Genomic DNA, 22,106 nt, shown 5'->3' with positions numbered 1-22,106 from the left:
AGTCATATGGCTCATCAGGATTCCACCATTGAGCACTTAGTTCCCTTAAGGCAGTTGATATACTTTATATGGCTAATTTAATTTTTACATTTTAGTGCCGTAAGACATTTTTCACAGCTTAATCTTTTTCTATTAAAAGTTAAAAAAAAAAAGCAAAATCTCAATTCACCAGGATCATCCGTAAAGCTATGATTACATGCCTATTACAGGAAATCTCCTTTGATTCCCATGATGGAGATTCTTTCCTGATCATTATTTCACAGCACTTTTTTTATTGTTATTCGTCTTTCATCATTGTATATCCTGGCATATCGCTGGTGGGAATCTTACTGTTGGGACCTTTTTCATCTTGAGGATCTCTGAGCTAATTAAGCACTGTGGCTCCTTTACATTATTTTCTGGAAGAAGCCATATATATCATCGTAAAGGGACTTAAAAAGCAATTTTTTTTTTACCAGCTATGCAAAGCTGACAGAACCTTCAGTTGGTGTTTTTTATTTTCGTTTTTTCTTTTTTGGCAAAAGTTGCAGAACCTATCTTATACCACTTTTGCATAAAATCACATATACTTGTTTTTAGTGCGAACTGGGAAGGACTAAAGAATGGCCATCAAAGTAGTCATGTGTTTCTGTGCAGGAGCCCGTGTATATTTTGGCCTCTACTATAAGACCACGTTCACACATTCAGTGTTTGGTCAGTGTTTGTACCACAAAACCAGGAGTGGGTGATAAATCCAGAAGTGGTGACGTGTTTCCAGTATACTTTTCCTCTGACTGTCCCTCTCCCTGGTTTTGGCTTATAAATTCTGAGGTAAAATACTGAATATGTGAGTGTGGCCTAACAATAGTTAATTTAATAAAATCCAGCCGGCATGTTGGATGCAACCCTACATCTATCCACAAAGATACCACTACTCAAGCGGCAAGGAAGGCCACCATAGGCCTCCATTATTTCTTAAGCTTCACTGATTGGTTGCTATGGGCAACAAAGGCCATTTTTATGAATGAGTCCCAATGAGCAAACCTCAGAAGGGGGACAGGGTCAGTGTTTCATGGCCTACTTCATGTATTCTGAATTATAAGAGATGTTTATTGTGAATCCAAAGGTACTCTACAAACGCCCACTAAATCCAAAAACCTCTACTAGATGAATCTTAAAAACACTATGGGGAAATTTATCATGAGCAAAATTATTGAAGTTGGTTTCTCCAGTGTGATAAACTTGGCAATGCTCTAAGGGTCGGATTCATTAGAGGGTATATCCGGGACTTTATAGAAAAAATAAAACTGTGCCTAAGCACTAACAGGCAGGTAGTTGCTACATCTCTGCCTGTCGTGCGCAGCGCTGTTCTCCACTGCCACAATGCGGTCACAGACTTCCATTGACGTCGCATCAACAGAGCGGCAGTTTGTCTTCCTGTTGACTGGGCGGGTCTACTGGCATAATGCTGATGGACAGCCGGATTCCCCCAATTAATCAGCATCATGCCAGTAGTCCCGCCCTGTCAACAGTGAGAGAAACTGCTGCTTTGTTGACAGGGAGCAACTGAATCTCTGGCAGAAGTGGTCGATGACTGTCGCCAGGCACAACAGACAGGTAATTGCCTCTGTTAGCAACTACATACTTTTTTTTAAATTCCCCAATATCTCCTTTAAGACAGGCATTTTGTATGTCGATCTTAATGATAGGTGGGCATGAGTAAGGTGAGAGGGGCACATCCTATCACTGGTGTACACCTCTCCTGAAATCAAAACATTTCTGGCATAAGTCACTCCACAACTTTTGATTAACTTATCTATTTTGGCAAGGCGGACGTTACTGGTGTGAAAAAAACAAAATTGTGTTTTTTTTGTTTTTTTTTGTTTTTTTTGCACGACTTTTGTAGGTATTTTTACACCAATAGCCCTGCAATAACCTCTTCATATATCTGGCCCATAGTGCCACGCAGTTGAGATTTCGCTTCCATCTTGAAATCTTACTTCACTTTTTATGCCGCGCCACCTTGACCCTGGAATGGGTTTCTGACTTTTTTGTGTGGAATAAAGAAAAAAAATTACAAGTCCTAAATAAGACAGGGAAATGCAAGGGACCTGCTGCTGTTGACGAGCTTAAAATAAACGTTATTTAAAATACATTAAAATAGCACGCAACTTTTATAAAAGTGTCTAAAAGGTACAAATGACATAAAATGCTTCTCAACAACCGGTGCAAAAGAAATGATATATTTCCTTACCTAATGTTGTTTTCTATAGATAAAGAATAGTCACTTACCAAAAAAACACTTTGAAACCTCTCGCCTCAGGCCAAGTGAACAATCAGCACTATTCAAGGATTAATGTTAGCCCTGTGTTCCCATAGAATATCGATGGACATAGGAAGTGCTGGATTTATCATGGCTTATTAGTTAGCCAGCTTTTGTTACTATATACTATTATTTACTATTATTATTATTACTTTATATATACAACCTATGTATCATCAGTTTCATGAGTCACCTGGAATGTGGATGCATAATTTGTATAAAGGGAGGAACTTATACATAGACTACTTATTATTAGCCTCACTAGCCTTTCAGTAGCTGTTCACAGTTTATTACAATATCTTTTTTTCTTCATCTCTCTTCCACTTATGTTTTCCCCCTAGTTATTTTACTTCTGAGTGTAGTGTGGAGACGTGTTTTTTTTTTTTTTATTCTTCTGCACAACCATCCTGTGTAAATGACGGCTCCGGTCATAAGTAACTTGTGTTTTCTTAAACCAGTGCAGGCTACAATTTTTATTTGAGTATTGCTGAATGTGCCTTTACTGTTCTCTATATCCTGCTATATAATATTTCATTTTTTTACCTATTATAACATATAAATGTAAATGCACACCCTTAATGTCAGAGATCCCCTGTATGTTGCAAAAGATCTATTGAATACCTGCAGACACCATAGAAATGGTGCACATTAACGAAGTGATATTACTGACCGCCACTATAGTAACCAGTGGTGTAGCTTGAAGTTTCAAGGTTTACAACCGGGCATCCACTAGCACTGGTCTTTAATAGTATTGGTATTCTCATATGAGCCAAAGGATTTTTTGGGGGCCCTCCTATGTGCAAAGGCCCTGGTGCAACTGCAGTCCCTGCTGCATCTATTTTTGTTAAAATAATCCAGCACTGCCGAGATCCACTGTATTAAATTCTTAACTTGACATAAAAACAAGTGGCTGACATGGTCGCATTTCAAGCTAGCCAGCTTTTCCTCATAGCTAAGAGTCTGAGCGGCGTAGTCTGAGTAAGAGCTGTCCAGCTTGAAAAGCGACTGTCAGCCACTTGTTTTTGTATGTGCTGATATAAAAGTCAATAATTGAGATGTAAGGGGGATATGTGCATGATCATAGTTTATTATGGGCATGTGATCCATTTGTGAACAAGGCTGATAGAACATGTGCGTGAAACGGGGATTGTGCCTTTGGGTTAGTATTGGTTGAAACAAACTGTGAACACACAAGTCCCATGCTCACGTGTTGAAGCCGATGTGGAAGCAGAACTGCTTTCATAATGACAGTATATTTGTCAATGTGTTTTAAAAGATGAAAATGTATACAACGTAAAGAGGTTGTCCAACTAGAGAAAAAAAAATCTCACACCTTAAGTGGTATGCTCAAAAGCTGTAAGAGATGTGTTGTCTCAGATATTGGACAATTTTGGGGAACTCTTGTAAGTTCTACATTATAAATCTAACTTAAAGGGGTGTACTTAAATTTCTTTAAATAGACAGCATGAAAATAAGCAAGTTTGCAATTGACTTGCTTTTTCTAGATACTATCATGCTGGTTTCCATGGAGCTCAGCTTCTCCTGCCTGTCCAAGAGTGCAGAGTAGTTGCTTTCCAGGAGACAGGTTATCTCTTAACATCCCAGTCAGCTTTCTCCAGCCTATTGATTTCTGTAAAGCAGTTTGTTGCTCATTTCCCTGTCATCTTCTGAAGAGATATAGTTATAAGTCACCAATCTGGCAGCTGAATGTATTACTGCAGAACTTGTGCTGGGCTTTATACTGTATTTCTACTAAATTATTCACCAGAGTTGTCACTCAAGGAGGTAGTAAGGAAAATTAAGGAGAAAGCATTACTCTTAACTGCTCAAGACAAGTTAAGAATACCCCTTTAAGAGTAATGCGTCTAATAGTGCGATCTTTGAAGATCATAGAATGTTAGAGTTGGAAGGGACCTCAAGGGTCATCGTGTCTAACCCCCTGCGTAATGCAGCACATAGTTTGGTGAATTATCTCAGACAGATGTCTGTCCAGCCTCTGTTTGAAGATTTGCATTGAAGGAGAACTCACCACCTCTCGTGGCAGCCTGTTCCACTCATTGATCACCCTCACTGTCAAAAACTTTTTCCTAATATCTTATCTGTATCTTCTCCCTTTCAGTCTCATTCCATTGCTTCTCGTGTTTCCATGTGTAAATGAGAATAATAAAGATGATCCCTCTACACTGTGACAGCCCTTGAGATATTTGTAGACAGCTATTAAGTCTCCTCTTAGCCTTCTTTGTGGCAAGCTAAAAATTCCCAGATCCTTTAACCGTTCCTCGTAGGACATACTCTAGCTCTTCTCTGAACTTGCTCCAGTTTTTCAATGTCTTTTTTGTGGTGCCCAGAACTGAACACAGTATTCCAGATGAGGCCTGACCAATATTGATCAATTTATAATGAAGACACACTACAATGAAGAATTTACAACTCTCTGTGCTATGACAGCCATTTGTTCCCTGTGTGTGGCGGTATATTATGCATTTTGAGACTGTGTCGTCTAAGGATAACTTTAGATCTACAACCATAATAGAAATCACCAATGTAAACAAACGCTCCACAACATACATATTTAATTGTGAAGATTCCTCATGCCAAGTCTTTAATCTTACTTTTTTTTAATCCTGCTGCCTCTTAACAGGGCCACCTCTGTACAGATAGCAAGATAATCATCGCCAACCGAATTGTGTGATGTTGAGTTTCTGCACATTAGTCTTTAGCTACTGCTACCTTTTTTTGCTTTTTTCTTTTTTCAAAGTTAATTGCTAAAGCAGCAAATGTAATTGTACCTACTGGCTGGGGTTCAGTCACGCTTAATGCTCTACTTGGTAGAAAAGCACATATAAAGGCATTATACACCGGCAATAAAGTATATGAGGGTAATGTGCAATTACGTTTTTAACAACATTTCCATTCTGTTCTTTGGGCTAAGCTTTATAATCCAGTGTAAAATTATGTTTGTGCTCAGAAAACTGCTGACTTTTCTAGGCAGAAATTAACTAGCAAAATGTAGTTCTATTCTCGATGTAATATATACTGTAAATGATATGCGGCCTCATACATCTACAAAGGACCACACAATGCTGGCACGTGGACCTTTTCTCATGTGTTTATCTAGAATATGCCCATTAGTAAATCCTGCAAAAATCAGGAACGCAATCAAGTCAGGAATGGCAATTGTGTATATTACAATCACAGCCATGAAAACCGATATCTATGTAATGCCACTATAATTACCCTCTTTCTCCAACCATTATGTCTCCTATGGAGGAGAAAAATTGTGTAAGTTTTTTTCTAAAGTCTTTAGAGGAAGCCAAGAATGGTGGGTGGGGGTGTGGGGGGGGGGGGGGGTAGTCAAAAGACTATATACATTTGACCATAGTAAATATCCAGAAGTAAGAACGAGATACCCTCAACAAGGACGTTATATTCATTTGAGATACCGTTGAGTAGCTGTCTGAAGGGGCACAATCATGTAGGAAATAAAGTAAGAGGGGTACCATGTTAATGGAGCGAGAGCCTGAAAAATGAGGGACTCCATGTTTGTATGGGGTTTCATATTCAATATTCTAGTGCCTGATCCCAAAAGATGAGATAAATATATATGACCTTGGGGATTTCTCACTTAACAGTTGGTATCTTCAAATCCCGCTGCAACACTAACCCTTTGCCTTGTACATGGTCAAACGAGCTTTTGCCAAAATCATGGAAATTGACATCTTGCCGCTGGCACACTGCCATCTAAGGCATGATCTAGCTGACAGCGCTATCCTGTATTGTGATTGGAAGATCCCTTTTCACTCAAAAGCCTCTGACCAGCTTGGTTCACAGAGATCACTGTGTTTCAGAAATCGGATATACAGTATTTGAGTAGATGCTGGTGAACTCAGTAACATCATTCATATCACAGGAAATCTGAGTAGTTTGGGCTTGGAAGTGTTCAGAAAAGACGTGTTGTGAGTCTTCTTCTCATGTCTGTGGGTACAATACACTAATATTTGAAGGGGGGGGAAGGAAATTTGTCCATGACAAAATTAAAAATAAGACAAACCTATAATTAAAAGTCATTTTATTACAACTGTCATGTTTCCTTACTAGAAAGAAAAAGGGGAAAACAAAGGAGGCTAAATCGATGGTGGGCTTTTTTGAGCTGGTAAGTATAAACTGTAAACCTACTCTACAGCAATTACACTTTATTTTTGTGCGTGTACAGAAAGTGCTCTGGTCAGTGTGTCTATCTTAACGATTTGTGTTTCATCCGAATCTATGGTTCTATTGTACACAGAAAAAATGGTGTGTGTTTTTTTTTTTTTGTTTTTTTTAGCAGCCGAGAAATGAAAAGAACAAGTTTACAGCTCACAGATATCATTCTTATCTCCAACTTTCTTATTTTTCTTCCAGTTTTGCTATGCAGATTTTTGGGATAAATTATTGATGGTCATTGGCCTTGCATGTGCTCTTGCTGCTGGAACTGGACTCCCAATCATGATCATAGTCTTTGGAGAGATGACTGATGCTTTTGTCCAGAGCGGTGTTCAGATAAATAGTAAGCATTTTGGTTTTATTTGTATTGTGCACTTTTACTTTCACACCTTTAGATAAAACGATGCAGCTTTAGTCGGCCCACAATTTTATGTAGACTTTCTCTAGTCTTCCCAAACTGTCATTGGCCTTATAATGTTTACTTGGATTTGTACTCAAGGGAAGACCTTTCTTTACAGTAAACTGAGAGAAAAGTACATAATAGTTGAAGAATAAATTATATTTGGCTAATAAGTAGAGTTGAGCGAAACGGGTCGAAAAATTTCTAAAGTCGCCGACTTTTGGCAAAGTCGGGTTTCATGAAACGAAACCCGACCCTAGGATGAGGTCGGCCACGAGGTCGGCGACTTACGGGCCAAAGTCGCGTTTCAAAAGTTTGTTTTGCGCTCTTTTTCAGCCAATCAGGATCCACGGACACTGTGGGCAACGTGATGACATAGGCAGGGGTCACCACCATCTTTCAGAAGGGCATGCAAGTGATTGGCTTGCTTTGGTGGGCGTCACAGGGGGTATAAAAGGGCGTGCACGCCAACCGCCATCTTACTTCTGCCGATCTCAGTATAGGGAGAGGTTGCTGCTGATTCTGTAGGGAGAGCGTTAGGCAGGGAAGAAGACAAAAAAACTGCTTCTGCTGCTAGCGATTTGGCCTGCACAACACACCAGTCACTGTGTGTGCAGTGCAAGGGGAGGCTATATAGTGGTGTATCAGTGGTGTTGGTTGTTGGGCTGCCTTCTAAGGCTTCCTGACATTCCTGCATTGCTGTTTACCCACTGCTCCGCAAACTGCTTTTTTAAAAGCAATCCCAATTTTTTTTTTTTTGTCCTGCTGAGAAGAAAAAAAAACTGCTTCTGCTGCTAGCAATTTGGCCTGCACAACACACCAGTCACTGTGTGTGCAGTGCAAGGGGAGGCTATATTGTGGTGTATCAGTGGTGTTGGTTGTTGGGCTGCCTTTTAAGGCTTCCTGACAGGCTGGCATTGCTGTTTACCCACTGCTCTGCAAACTGCTTTTTTAAAAGCAATCCAATCTCCCTTATCCTCTAGTCACTTTTGTCACAGCTGTGCCATCGAGCCTGTCACATAGCGCTCAGATATTCATTGGGCCTCACACAATCCAAAAGTGTCCAGTGTCCAAAAGTGTGTGCAGAGATTCAAAATCTCCCTTATCCTCTAGTCACTTTTGTCACAGCTGTGCAATCGAGCCTGTCACATAGCGCTCAGATATTCATTGGGCCTCACACAATCCAAAAGTGTCCAGTGTCCAAAAGTGTGTGCAGAGATTCAAAATCTCCCTTATCCTCTAGTCACTTTTGTCACAGCTGTGCCATCGAGCCTGTCACATAGCGCTCAGATATTCATTGGGCCTCACACAATCCAAAAGTGTCCAGTGTCCAAAAGTGTGTGCAGAGATTCAAAATCTCCCTTATCCTCTAGTCACTTTTGTCACAGCTGTGCCATCGAGCCTGTCACATAGCGCTCAGATATTCATTGGGCCTCACACAATCCAAAAGTGTCCAGTGTCCAAAAGTGTGTGCAGAGATTCAAAATCTCCCTTATCCTCTAGTCACTTTTGTCACAGCTGTGCCATCGAGCCTGTCACATAGCGTTCAGATATTCATTGGGCCTCACACAATCCAAAAGTGTCCAGTGTCCACAAGTGTGTGCAGAAATTCAAAATCTCCCCTGTCCTATAGACACCTTGTACCTTGTTTTACATTACTATATAGTTTGTTGGATTTTGTCTACATTTCTACCAAAAATGAGGAAGGCTGATGGAAGAGGCCATGGAATTGGGCGGGGGTTGGCAGCTGGTAATGATGGTGTTGGTGGTGGATCTGATGGTAGTGGCAAGAGCAAAATAGGACCGAATGCAGGAGGTGTTGAGCCTGCGTCTTCGTCTGGCTACATAAGGCCTCGAACGCTTAGTTTTCTAGGAGTTGGCAAACCGCTTTTAAAGCCAGAGCATCAGGAAAAAGTTTTGTCTTACATTGCTGACTCAGCCTCCAGGTCTATCGCCTCCTCTTCTTCAGTTGTAAAAAGTAAAAGCACTGAGTCGTCATTGGAGGCTCATGTTCATGAACCACACCTTTCCTTGTGTCCTTCACCCCAACCAAGATTGAAGGATGACGCAGGCCATACTACTGATTACTCCATGGAGCTGTTTTCACATACCATGCCTGGATTATCAAGTGAAATGGTGAATTACCCAGGCCAAGATGAATCTGACATGGAGTGCACTGATGCACAGCCGCTGATGGATGATTCTGCTGGTACATTCACTCAGAGCACTACATTGTCCTCGCAGTGTACAGAGCCAGATTCTGACCCTGATGAGACTCAGGTGCCCCTTCCCGCACACTACACCACCATACACGGTGACACAGAGGAAGGTGCACATGACATAGAAGAGGAGGTGATGGATGACCCAGTTGTTGACCCAGATTGGCATCCATTGGGGGAAGAGGGTGCTGCTTCCAATAGCTCAGATGAGGAGCATCCACAGCAGACATCGACATCGCAACAGCTGTTATCTGGCAGGCCCGGAGCACTCCAAAGACAGGTTCCAAACATCAAAAGAGTTGCTGGACAGCTTGTCCAGAGGGTCAAAAGATCACAGCGTGCTAGGCCGCAAAATGTCTGCCAAAGTAGGAAGAGTGCAGTGTGGCACTTTTTTGAACAAAATCCTCATGATCAGGCCAAGGTTATCTGTAAGAAGTGCGCAAAGACCTTTAGCCGAGGGAAAAATCTGAAAAATTTGAATACCAGTTGCATGCTTAGACATTTAACCAGCATGCACTTGCAAGCGTGGACACAACACCAAACCTCAAGTGCCACATGTGCAACTGATCACAACGAAGGTAGTCAGCAACGCTACATTGTTTCCCCCACTGTAAGCCCACCGGTTAGCACAGCAGCAAATGTTGAGGTGTCGTTGCAAGGCCACAGCAGTCAGGGAATCCCACTGTTATATCAACGAAAGACTGATTCTAGGCCATCAGAAAGAACACCAACTCCATCACCATCATCAACCCTCTCTCAGTCTGCCCTGTCCACCGCTACTTCCACCATATGCAGTTCTCAAGTCCAGCTCACTCTCCCAGACACTATGAGTAGGTCAAGAAAGTACTCAGTCTCTCATCCGCGTACACTGGGTTTGAACGCCCACATTGCCAAACTAATCTCGTTTGAGATGATGCCCTTTCGGTTGGTGGAAAGCACAGCTTTCCGCGAACTCATGGCCTATGCAGTACCACGCTATGACCTACCCAGTCGCCACTTCTTCTCTCGCAAAGCCATCCCAGCCCTCCACCATCATGTGAAAGACCGCATTGTCCATGCACTCAAGCAGTCAGTGAGCGGAAAGGTGCACCTCACAACTGATGCATGGTCCAGTCGGCATGGCCAGGGCCGTTACGTGTCCATCACTGCACACTGGGTTAATGTGGTGGATGCAGGGTCCACAGGGGACAGCGGTGGTGGGACAGTGCTGCCTAGCCCACGGTATAGGAAACAGTTGGCTGTAGGCGTTTGACCCTCCTCCTCCTCCAGAAGCGAAAGCTCGTCCACAGAGCGCAGTCGTACGAGCACTCCATCTGCAGCTGCCACTGTTGCACACGATGTGTCCCCCTATCGAGCAGCTAGTGGAAAGCGTCAGCAGGCTGTGTTGCAGATGATGTGTTTGGGCAACAGACACACCGCCGAGGTGCTGGCCGAGTACTTGAAGCGACAAACTGAGTCATGGCTGGGCAGTGCACATCTTGAGGCAGGCAAGGTAGTTAGTGATAACGGCCGTAATTTTGTGGCAGCCATAGCCCTTTCAAAACTCAGCCATATACCTTGCTGGCTCACACCTTGAACCTGGTGGTGCAGTGCTTCCTCAAAAATTATCCGGAGTTAACAGCCCTGCTCCAGAAGGTGCGAAGACTGTGCGCGCACATCCGCCGGTCGCCTGTACACTCCGTTCGTATGCAGAAGCTGCAGCGATTGCTCCACCTTCCCAACCACCGCCTCATTATCGACATTGCAACAAGGTGGAACTCCACCCTGCACATGGTGGAGCGGCTGTGCGAGCAGAGGCAGCCCATAATGCATTTGTGGGAGGATACACGGCCAGGCACTTTGAGAGCAGACATGGATTTGACAGGTGTGCAGTGGTCGAAGCTGAAAGACCTCTGTAAAGTCCTTCAGTGTTTTGAGGAATGCACACGGCTGGTAAGCGCAGACGACGCCATCCTAAGCATGAGCATCCCACTTATGCGTCTGCTCATGCAAACTTTGACGCACCTTAAGGAGCAGGCGTCTGCAGCCAATGTTGATGAGGAGGAAGAGGAGGAGGGAATCCTTGATGACATTCAGCCATTGTCTGCTCAGGGACGTCTCCTGGACGAGGTGGAGGAAGAAGAGGAGGAGGAGGATGATGATGGGGATGATTACTTAGGGGAGGAGGATGCATCTCGTGGGGCAAGTGAAAATGTTGGCGTGGCAAGGTCTGGTACAGGGTTTGTGCGTGACTGGAGGGATGTGGATTTGCCAGAAAGTGCTCCTCCAACCAGCACTCGCAGTGCATCATTGACACCGGGAACATTGGCCCACATGTCAGATTATGCCTTGCAGATCCTAAAAAGGGACCCACGCATTGCCAAAATGATGAACGATGACGACTACTGGTTGGCCAGCATCCTGGATCCACACTATAAAGGCAAATTACAAAACATCATGCCACAGGAGAACCTTGACCTAATATTGGCTAATAAACAAGCAACTCTGGTAAATTGGTTGCTTGATGCATTCCCAGCACACAGCAGCGGTGATGGTTCTCACACGAGCCGTACGGGCCGGGGGCAGCTTGGCAGAGGTGTTCGTGGTGCACACAGCAGAAGTGGCGTTGGAGACAGGGGTTTCATGACAATGTTGTGGACTGATTTTTCAAGTACCGCTCACACAACTGGTAATACTGCATCGATGGAAAGTGACAGGAGACAGCAGTTGTCAACTATGGTTACAAACTACTTTTCCTCCCATATCGATGTTCTCCCACACAGGTCATTCCCCTTTGACTATTGGGCCGCTAAACTGGACACCTGGCCTGAATTGGCACAATATGCCTTACAGGAGCTCGCTTGCCCAGCTGCAAGTGTGCTATCGGAAAGAGTCTTCAGTGCAGCTGGATCAATCCTGACAGAAAAAAGGACCCGTCTGTCAACCCAAAATGTGGATGATTAAAATTAAAATGAACCACGCATGGGTTTCCAAGGATTTTGTCCCACCTTCCTCTGATGACACATAGGGTGACAGAAAAATGTCTTGCTTTGGTCCACCTCTTCCTGGGACTTGACCTATTTCACCTTTTGCATCAGCTGAATGTCCAACATCAACATATACCACTTTCTAAAACTCCCTAACTGTGCTGCCTCCCCCCCATGGCTGGGGTCACCACCTAGCGCACGACACCGTGCAAGTGCCGTTGCCCTGGACAGGTGGGTAGGCCGACTCTTGGGCGCGGGCACTGGTACAGGGTCCTTCATAGTGCAATCAAGTGTCTCTGACGGTGGTGGTGCACACCCGCCGTCAGACACACCGCCGTACTATGAGGGGCCCAGTGCCAGTACCGACGCCCAGGAGTGGGCCCCCCTTGCTTGGGCAGGGCCCCAGCATTTGCAATCTTTACCTCTCCCTGCTCCTCCGCTGTGTAGTCTGGGCCGTCAAATCCATACTGTGCCTGACACCGTCTGAGCCTGCCTCCTGAGACATATATTTTGAATGTGTACGCTATCCATACATGTTATCCGGGGAAACGGTACCCTTTCTAACCTTTGTGCAATCACGTGCAATCCATACTGGGCCTAACACCGTCTGAGCCTGCCTCCTGAGACATATATTTTGAATGTGTACGCTATCCCTACATGTTATCTGGGGATACGGTACCCTTTCTCACCTTTGTGCAATCACGTGTAATCCATACTGGGCGTGAGAACGGCTGGCGAGCTGTTAAGCAAGCTACAGCACCTGTGGTTTGCACACGTAAGTTTTTCATTTTTTCAGGAATGACTGTTAGGCCTAATTCCGGAACTGCGGTTGACCTGCACTTACTGGGAAATCATTGTTCGCGGGTAATAATTGTAATCAGTGATCCCCATCACTAACGTTGTTCAGCGGGTTATCTGCACCTGTAAGCGACAAACGCTGGCCTTTTCAGTGTAGCGCACATGCAGCCACGGACATGTAAGGGCCTGACACACCAGTTATTGGCCAATCTCATGTGCCAGAGCCTCACGTGTCCCTCTAGTAAGCCGGACTCGGACCGCGGGGCATGACGGAGTCTCGTTCGTTAACGGAATTAAGCTTGCAATGTGTGCATCTGTTCTGTAGCTGGCATGGTTGAGGTTTCCCAGGTGGAGTCGAATTTAACCGTAGGCTCCACTCCTGGTGGTGCCCTTCTGGACATTCCTTTAAGGTTCAGCTTTGCAACCATACTGCCCACGTAAAACAAACACTTTGCCTTCATGAACGCTGTTTGGAGGGTCATGACTCGTGGGAATAACGCCGCCCAATCAGTTAACCTGCTAGAGAGATCCTTTGTTGCTCCCAAGCATGACATCACACTCCCTAGGAAGAAGGTAATGCCACTGTGGCGACCGTACTCCTGGGGGCGACACAAGTGCACTGATGCCCAGCCACTGCTCGATGAATCTGCTGGTACATTGACCCAGACCACTACATTCCCCTCGCACGCTACACGACCTGAATCTGACCCTGATGAAACTCAGGTTACCCTTCCCATATACAGTTCCATCTTACACGGTGACAAAGAGGAAGCTGCAGATGAAAGTGCAGGTTCGGCCCACCCGCCATCAGACACACCACCGTACTATCAGGGGCCCTGTGCCAGTGCCGTCGCCAACGAGTGGGCCCCCCCCGCTTGCTCAGGATCACAGCACTTGCAAGGTTGAAATACTGTGCAGTGAGATGGAAGATGGGGACGACGAGGAATCCAGACAAGTACAGGGATTCCCTAGCGAGGAGACTTTTGATTGTTTTCAATGTTGGGACAGCAATTTTTGGGGAGCACTATACTCTGGAGAATGATAGATGGGGCCCACCATACACTGGAACATTCCAAAGGTGGACATCAGACACTGGAGCAGCATTTACAGGGCCCATTATACACTAGAGCATTAGAAATGGGGCCCATTATGTTTGGAGCATTATTTGGGGCCATAAGACAGTGGAGCTTCATCCATGGGGACCAACATATACTGTAGCATTATGTGGAGCTCATCATATACTGTTTCAAACATTATATGGGACCAATGATTCTGTATGGAGAAATAGATGGGCCTCGTCATGAGATGTAAAAAGTGAGGTATTTTTCATTGTACTATACCACTATTTCTCTGCCGTATCGGAGCATGATGAGTTGTGGTATGTGTTAAAGGGGCGCTCTTTCGCCCAGGGCACATGAAAACCTGCAGCCAGCCCTCCCCCCCCACAACTTTAGCCAAATAACCCCCATTTTTCAGTGCGTAACTTGTATTATGAAGTTAATTAAGGTTGACAAGCTTAAGTAAGAAGAATTGATGCTTTTGGTATTCAAATGGGCACTGTAGGTGTGTTTCCTGTCCTCCTCTCACTGCCGACTTTTATTCCCCATTGACTTACATTGGGTTTCGTGTTTCGGGACGACCCCGACTTTTACCTATAATCGGACGATCTTGCTCGACCCGACTTTTGGAAAAGTCGGGTTTCACGAAACGAAACGCGACCCTAAAAAAACAAAAGTCGCTCAACTCTACTCATAAGTACATAAAACATACGGACATTAATGAATGTTATTATTAGTTTTGTCATTTTAATGTTCACAGCTATGCAAACAGTTTTTCTTTTCTCTTTTAAAGGTACGCAGTTAAACACTACGCCTGCGCCAGGAGAATGTAATCAGAAGTTTATTGGAACGATTGACATAGAAGCTGAAATGGCAAGGTAAGGAGACGACGCGACTCCTCTTTTAATGGAATCTTTCACAGTTATGGAATAATTAATGCAGATCATTCACTAGATTTCACAATACAAACTGCATATGTTAAGCAAATACATCCTAGATTTAATGAGGGTGATGTAAGATCATTGAAAATCCCTGGCAAAATAGCTATGTAATTCTCATATTTAAAATGGCCCAGCTAAAAAGTGAGTGTATTCGATCTCCACCTGACTGACCTCTGCAGCTTGTACTGAGCAGTGTGAGATCATGGGAGGAGAAGATTCACTGAGGAGCTGTCAATCAGGCTAGGTGGGTGGAGAGATTTTACACTTTCAAAAAGACTTTTACAACCTCATTAATTTAATTTTTTACAGCAAATATACCAGTCTCATTTGGTCCAGGATATGTGGTTTGTATTGTGAAATCTGGTGACAGATCCTCCTAAACTATTATATGGCAAACAATGTGTTAAAGGTAGCGTGCTGTTTATATTTCTTACCACAAGGTACTGTGATTAAATGAAATAACTTTCCTGAAAACCCAATTCTTCAAGTCGCCCACAAAAATGGAGACCAGGTCCCCTTTTCACCTTTTTTATTTGTTGTATAGATTGATGGTAATGCTGCTGTCTGTAAGCTGCATTATCCAAGGTGTCACTTATGAGCTCCAGAATGGTAGGAAGTGAAGGCATGAACCAGCAAGGTTACGGAGTTCATTTTCCTTCATCATGTGACAGTATTACAGAGTAAAAATAGTTAGAAATCATAAAATAGGTACAAGTGAAACATTTCTTAAACATAGAGAACACCATAATTTTGGGTAGAATCAGTGAATAATGGGGATGAATCCTTAGTGATGTTTTCCTATGTCATCTATATAAGATCTTCAGGTAGCCAACATCAGGCACCACCAGTGCTAATGGCTCTGGCAGTGGCCGGATGCAAACCACTTGACGAAGCAAGACAACTCTTCTCCCGTCACAATTTGAAGCTTTTTGTAGTACCAGAGTGCGGCCATTAAACATTATGATGGACACATTGGTGTTCTGTCCACCTAGACTGTTTGCATCACCAGTGATAAACTGCTAGCAGCAGTCAGATGTAGAGCTTAGCACCCCCACCGATCTTTATCTGGGACACGAGAACCACCCCACTTTTTTATTTTTATTACCTTTTTCATCTGCTGTGTAGTTGTCCAGTCATCACATTCCACCTGTGTATTTTTTTTTCTCTTTTTTTCCCCCCTTGTGTTATGTCTGTGTGGTATCCTTAGTTCCGTCTTGTAGATTGCATCTTCAGGACAGTGGTCTGGTGCACGCAAGAGCTGGTGACTTGTTCTGGCTGCAGCGCACTTCGGCCCGACCACCAACAGAGAACACTTGCTAGAAGGGAAAAGGGTTCCTTTGGCAATGGAGCAGCGAAGAGGGGGCCAGGAGATGGCTAATTAGCAGTCTGTGTCCTTATTATAACAAAAAAATAAAAATAACCCCTAAAAAAGTTTTAATAACTTTTAATATTATTTATTAATGATAAAAATACCCAGATATAAGGATCAAGGAGAAATGGTAAACAAACGTCTTAATCTAAATAGTAAAGGTTCTCTAGAGCAGCGTTCCCCAACTCCAGTCCTCAAGGCCCACCAACAGATCATGTTTTCAGGATTTCCTTTGTATTGCACAGGTACTACAATTATCACCTGAGCAATACTAAGGAAATCCTGAAAACATGATCTGTTGGTAGGCCTTGAGGACTGGAGTTGGGGAACCCTGCTCTAGAGGGGTGGTATGTGTTCTCTCTCTACCTTACCCTGCCTTGCTGCGGTGGTTGGCACCCTAAGTTTGACACAGCACCCCCACTCAACGTCGGCTCTCCCTTATGACCCTGAAGGGACAACCTAGCAGAAAACCATCACCAGCAGCACCAATACTAATAAAGTGCTATAGTGCAATTCAGTGGCCTCTACCTATTAGAGAGGACTATATCTATTAATTACTAATCCGTGTCCTTCTTTTGTAGAATTGTCAATATTTCATGAATAAGTATTGAATTCTGCAAGTATATAGCCCTTTTTCCTTGAAGTTGCTATTACAGTACATCATGAATTCAGTTATTGCTAAGCAATCCATGAAGGAATAGCAATGACTTTAATTGGAGCTGTAGTTGGCCACTGTTTGGCCTAGAAATAGTCACTTGCGCTGGGTGCATAAATGCGCTTGGTAACGACCAAATCTGTGTTGCACTGGGAAACCCCTTTTACAGCTGTCAAAATTCACTGCAACCTCTATAGTGTCAATTATCTTCAAATGATTCTCATTTGTAAACTATAGTTTGATTCTCTGTATCAAGTTATTCATCCATTTATCACAGGCATAATTTTTACATAAAATGAGTGCGCTACTACACAAAATGTTGGAGGAAAGCTATCGGTCTTCTCTGGCCAACAACCGGTTTCTTTTCAGATCTACTTTCGGATTATGGAATCTATTTTATATTGTTTATAATATCCAATAGTCCTGTTGGTTCTTTACCTATTTAGGGAAAAATGTTTTCCATAGATCACAAAGATTCTTTAATTATATGTTCAAGGATACGATGTGAAGAGAGAACCATGACTGCATTATAATGTACCATTGTGTTTCCTCCTTCCGCAGATATTCTTACTATTATGTCGGGATTGGTTGTGCTGTCTTTGTGTTAAGCCTTTTTGAAGTCTGGACCTTTTTGTTATCGGCCGCAAGGCAGACTCACAGGATTCGGCAAAAGTTTTTCAAAGCTGTGCTCCATCAGGATATGTCTTGGTTTGACTCGAACCAAATTGGGACATTGAACACCAGACTAACAGAGTAAGAAAATCCATTGATGGTCAAAGCAAATGCATCATGTTACATAGATAGTGTCCCAGAATTGTGCTGTGTAGTGACTAGGACGCTGACAGCTTCTGTGTCTTTTCCATTAAATGTTTAATTTTTATTTTCAGCATTCACCAGTATCTTAGTATTCACAACACCAGCATTATGTGGAATACACCAGTTTTAAAATGGAATCTGTCACCAGGTTTTTGATACCCCATCTGAGACCTGCATAATGTAGGGGCGGTGACCCTGATTCCCATGATGTGTCCATTACTGGGCTGCTTGTTGCAATTTTTTAAAATTTTATTTTATTTTGTTAGAATTTTTAAAAGGTTTAAAAAGGTAACTGGAATTTCTGTGTTTTTTTTTTCTTTTAAAATTTTTTATTTAAGGAAATTTACAACACTTATTTTTATAGAGACCTTTCCAGTTTTTAAGTGACTTTAGGGGTCCTAGATATTGGACACCCCCCAAAAGTGATACCATCTTAAAAACCACAATCCTTAGCCCATTCAAAATTGCTTTCAGATAGTTCATTAACCCTTCAGGTTCTTTTCAATAATTAATGCAATGTGACATGACAGGAATGAAAAAGTTTAGATTTACCACCTAAATTTTGATAACTTCTGTACAGGTCGCTATAGTCATTATTTGACCATAAACTGCTATGGCAAACATCAGGACCACATGATCAAGATCTCTGGGTGCTAATGAGATTAAGGAGGGAGCCCCCCCACTCTAGTAACCATTTACAAGCTGTAGTCATTATTGACAGCAGCATCTAAGGGGTTAAACAGCTATGGTTGGGATCAACACTGATCATGGCTGATGCAGCAAGCTGTCAGCTATAGTGTACAGCTGGATTGTCGCCCATCGGATGCTATTTTGTTATATATCAGGTCAGAAAAGAAGACGTATTGGTGGTCATTAAGATGTTAAAAACTTCGTTTTCTACTGCAGATCTAGCAGTCTTCAGAATGCTGAGCTCTGAATAACCCGCCCACACCACTGATTGGCAGCTTTCTGTGTACACTTTGCATAGGCAGAAAGTTGCCAATCAGTGGTGGTGAAGTGGTTGGACTACCTGGCAGCAGGCTTTACTAGTCCTCTAGTTATAATCTCCTGCTGATAAAACTGTGATTTTATAAAAACTACACTAAACAGTCCACTAAAGAGACACATTGTTGGAATAAGGGACTCTGTCCCTACATGATGCTGCTCTCAAATTGGGCATAAAAAACCCGGTGACACATTCCCTTTAATGAAAATGCTCTGACGCTCCTACAATCAAGGAGGCTCCAAGGCACACAATATATTTCAGCCTTTTTCTACAAATATGAAAGTCATTAATAATAATTGCACATTTATGCACAAATGACACTTTTAACACGCCTTGGTTTTTTCTCTCCTCTAGGGATATTAATACCATTCATGAAGGATATGGGGACAAAGTTGCTATATTTGCCCAGTACTTTTCTACCTTTATAGCTGGCATAGTCATCGGATTTGTGAATGGCTGGAAACTTACCTTAGTTATCCTGTCTGTGAGTCCCCTTCTTGGTGTTTCTGCCGCAGTCTGGTCTAAAGTAAGTTGAATAAATTATTTATTATTATGCTTTACTTATATAGCGCTATCATATTCCGCAGCGCTTTCTATACAATTATCATCACTGTCCCCGGTGGGCCTCACAATCTACATTCCCTATCAGTATGTCCTTGGAGTGTGGGAGGAAACCGGAGAACCCGGAGGAAACCCATGCAAACACGGGGAGAACATACAAACTCCTTGCAGATGTTGTCCTTGGTGGGATTTGAACCCAGGACCCCAGCGCTGCAAAGAAACTGTGCTAACCACTGCCTCAAAACTCTTTTGGGGCACAGACATGCCTACTTTTATTTGCGATAAATGCTACAGTTAGTGCAAGGGTAACAAACAGAAGTGGAGACTTTATTTGTCATGTTCATTTTTGTGACATCTTACCAAAGTAATACAATTGTCTGCAAACTAGAGACATATATTTACAGTCAGAGAACCCTGAATACGTATGCTAGGGATTCTTGGGTACGAACTTGGCCACAATTCGAGAGCATTTTCTTTATTAAATATCTTTCATTTTTCGCTATATATATATATATATATATATATATATATATATATATATATATATATTCAGCTTTCCCAAAAATTTGTATACTATACAATGTATATTTTTGTCCCCAAAAATGTATATATACGTGTGTGTGTTACATTTCCTGTGTTCTCTTTCCAGCTACTCACTTCTTTCACAACAAAAGAGTTATCTGCTTACGCGAAAGCGGGTGCCGTAGCAGAGGAAATCCTTACAGCAATACGGACAGTTGTTGCATTTAATGGCCAAGAAAAGGCTCAGAAACAGTAAGTGATGGTATAGAAGTAGCTATAAACTCATTGGCACTAGTGCATAAAAGCTTAGCTGGTGGGAAAGGGACAAAATTTGTTGTTATATGCATTTAACACTGCAGATCACAGCGTTAAATGATGGGCTACATGTAAGCTGATCGTTTGTTATTTAAAGAGAATCTATCAGCAGATTTTTGCTGTGTAATCTGAAGACAGCAGGAGATAGAGGCTGAAACACAGAATTCAGGGCTGTCTCACTTTTCAAAGTGCTGCTGTTGTTTAATACCTGAAGGATTCATCATGAGATTAAGATTTCCGGACTAGTCCGGCAACTAAGCACCTCACTATCTATGGACATAGTATATGTTGAGTGATTGTCAGTGATTTTAAACCAAATGATATTTCTGAAATGAGTGTAGCGCCAATTTGATGTACCTGCTGCGTTTGTGTACATTCTCCTTTTCAGCTATTCTCCCATGTGCAACGCCAAGAATATTTATTACATTTTACAGTATGTTAGTCTTTTCTATGAAGTTATATTTAAAGGGATTGTCCACCTATGAAAAATGTTATATTATTGTATCTAAGGTAAAAAAAAATTGAGACTTGCAAAAATATACTTTAATTAAGAAAAAAATACTGCTCCTAATATCAGAACCAGTGCCAGGACCTCCACTTCTGGTTTCCAACACAGGAGGGCACTCCTTTCTGGTTCCTGTGTTGGTGACTTGCATGAAGAGGCATGGCCGTCTGGCTCATTTCTGTGTCATGGATGAGGTAGTTGGGTAGATATGGATAAGAACCAGCCAGCTAGACTCATACATACCACATAGTATTAACACAAGCAAAAAGGCTTTGTTGAAGGACTGTTGCTAAATTTGATAGGGGCAGCTTAATTTAAATATTTTAGTGCACATCTTCCTCTTTACTCTGCCCTTTGTCTTTTCTCTGCCCTTTGTCTTTTCTCTGCCCTTTGTCTTTTCTCTGCCCTTTGTCTTTTCTCCGCCCTTTGTCTTTTCTCCGCCCTTTGTCTTTTCTCCGCCCTTCGTCTATTCTCCGCCCTTCGTCTATTCTCCGCCCTTCGTCTATTCTCCTCCCTTCGTCTGTTCTCCGCCCTTCGTCTGTTCTCCGCCCTTCGTCTGTTCTCCGCCCTTCGTCTGTTCTCCGCCCTTCGTCTGTTCTCCGCCCTTCGTCTGTTCTCCGCCCTTCGTCTGTTCTCCGCCCTTCGTCTGTTCTCCGCCCTTCGTCTGTTCTCCGCCCTTCGTCTGTTCTCCGCCCTTCGTCTGTTCTCCGCCCTTCGTCTGTTCTCCGCCCTTTGTCTGTTCTCTGACCTTCGTCTGTTCTCTGCCCTTCCTCTTTTCTCTGCCCTTCCTCTTTTCTCTGCCCTTCTTTACATGAATGATCTTCTTTTCTAGCTTGGCAACCCCTTTAATATTGCCATATGCTATAGATCCACGATTTGGGATAACAAGATAACAACAACTTAATGTATGAGTACAACTCAAGGACTTGTATTGTCAATACTTATTCCTGATAGAAGGATATGGTCATTAAGTAATATATTAATATGTATTGGAGATTAATGCTGCCCTTTTCTTTGGCAGGTATAATGTAAACCTATTAGATGCTAAAAAAATTGGCATAAAAAAGTCAATTACAACTAATGTATCCATGGGACTCTCTCAGTTTCTCATCTTCGGAGCTTATGCTTTAGCTTTCTGGTATGGAACCAAACTCACAGTTGATGAACCTGATACATATTCCATTGGTAAAGTTTTAATTGTAAGTAATTTTTTTTCTCCTTTTCCATCATTTTAATGAATAGTGCTCAGAAATTATGAAGAAATCTCCTAAAAATATATCAAATATGATTGCTAATTTCAGAGAAGTACAGTAATATAAAGATGCTGTGCCACATCCTAGTCTTTGCACGTTACTGTAGAGCTTTCACTGTGTAGAAATTATCAAAAAGATTTTCTCTACTGCAGGGGTGGGGAACCTTTTATCTGCCAAGGACCATTTGGAATTTTATAATAGCGTTCGGGGGCCGTAT

At 42.7% G+C, this 22,106-nt stretch overlaps 1 protein-coding gene across 5 annotated transcripts in view; it reads left to right on the top strand.

The window, feature by feature from the left end:
- LOC141051268 (ATP-dependent translocase ABCB1-like) overlaps positions 1-22,106 on the top strand; it is a 59,802-nt gene that overhangs the window by 11,385 nt on the left and 26,311 nt on the right. For all 5 annotated transcript variants that reach the window (XM_073548129.1, XM_073548132.1, XM_073548133.1 and 2 more), the window contains exons 4-10: positions 6,401-6,455; positions 6,704-6,848; positions 14,740-14,824; positions 17,473-17,664; positions 19,088-19,259; positions 19,944-20,068; positions 21,658-21,835. In XM_073548129.1, the coding sequence (XP_073404230.1) occupies positions 6,401-6,455; positions 6,704-6,848; positions 14,740-14,824; positions 17,473-17,664; positions 19,088-19,259; positions 19,944-20,068; positions 21,658-21,835 (952 nt within the window). The remainder of the gene's footprint in view (positions 1-6,400; positions 6,456-6,703; positions 6,849-14,739; positions 14,825-17,472; positions 17,665-19,087; positions 19,260-19,943; positions 20,069-21,657; positions 21,836-22,106) is intronic.

The sequence above is a fragment of the Dendrobates tinctorius genome, unplaced genomic scaffold, assembly GCF_039654945.1.
Source record: "Dendrobates tinctorius isolate UK_male_01 unplaced genomic scaffold, ASM3965494v1 ptg000156l, whole genome shotgun sequence".
Taxonomy (NCBI): domain Eukaryota; kingdom Metazoa; phylum Chordata; class Amphibia; order Anura; family Dendrobatidae; genus Dendrobates; species Dendrobates tinctorius.
Note: the sequence above shows the minus strand (reverse complement) of the source record. Positions and strands in the feature narration are given on the sequence as shown.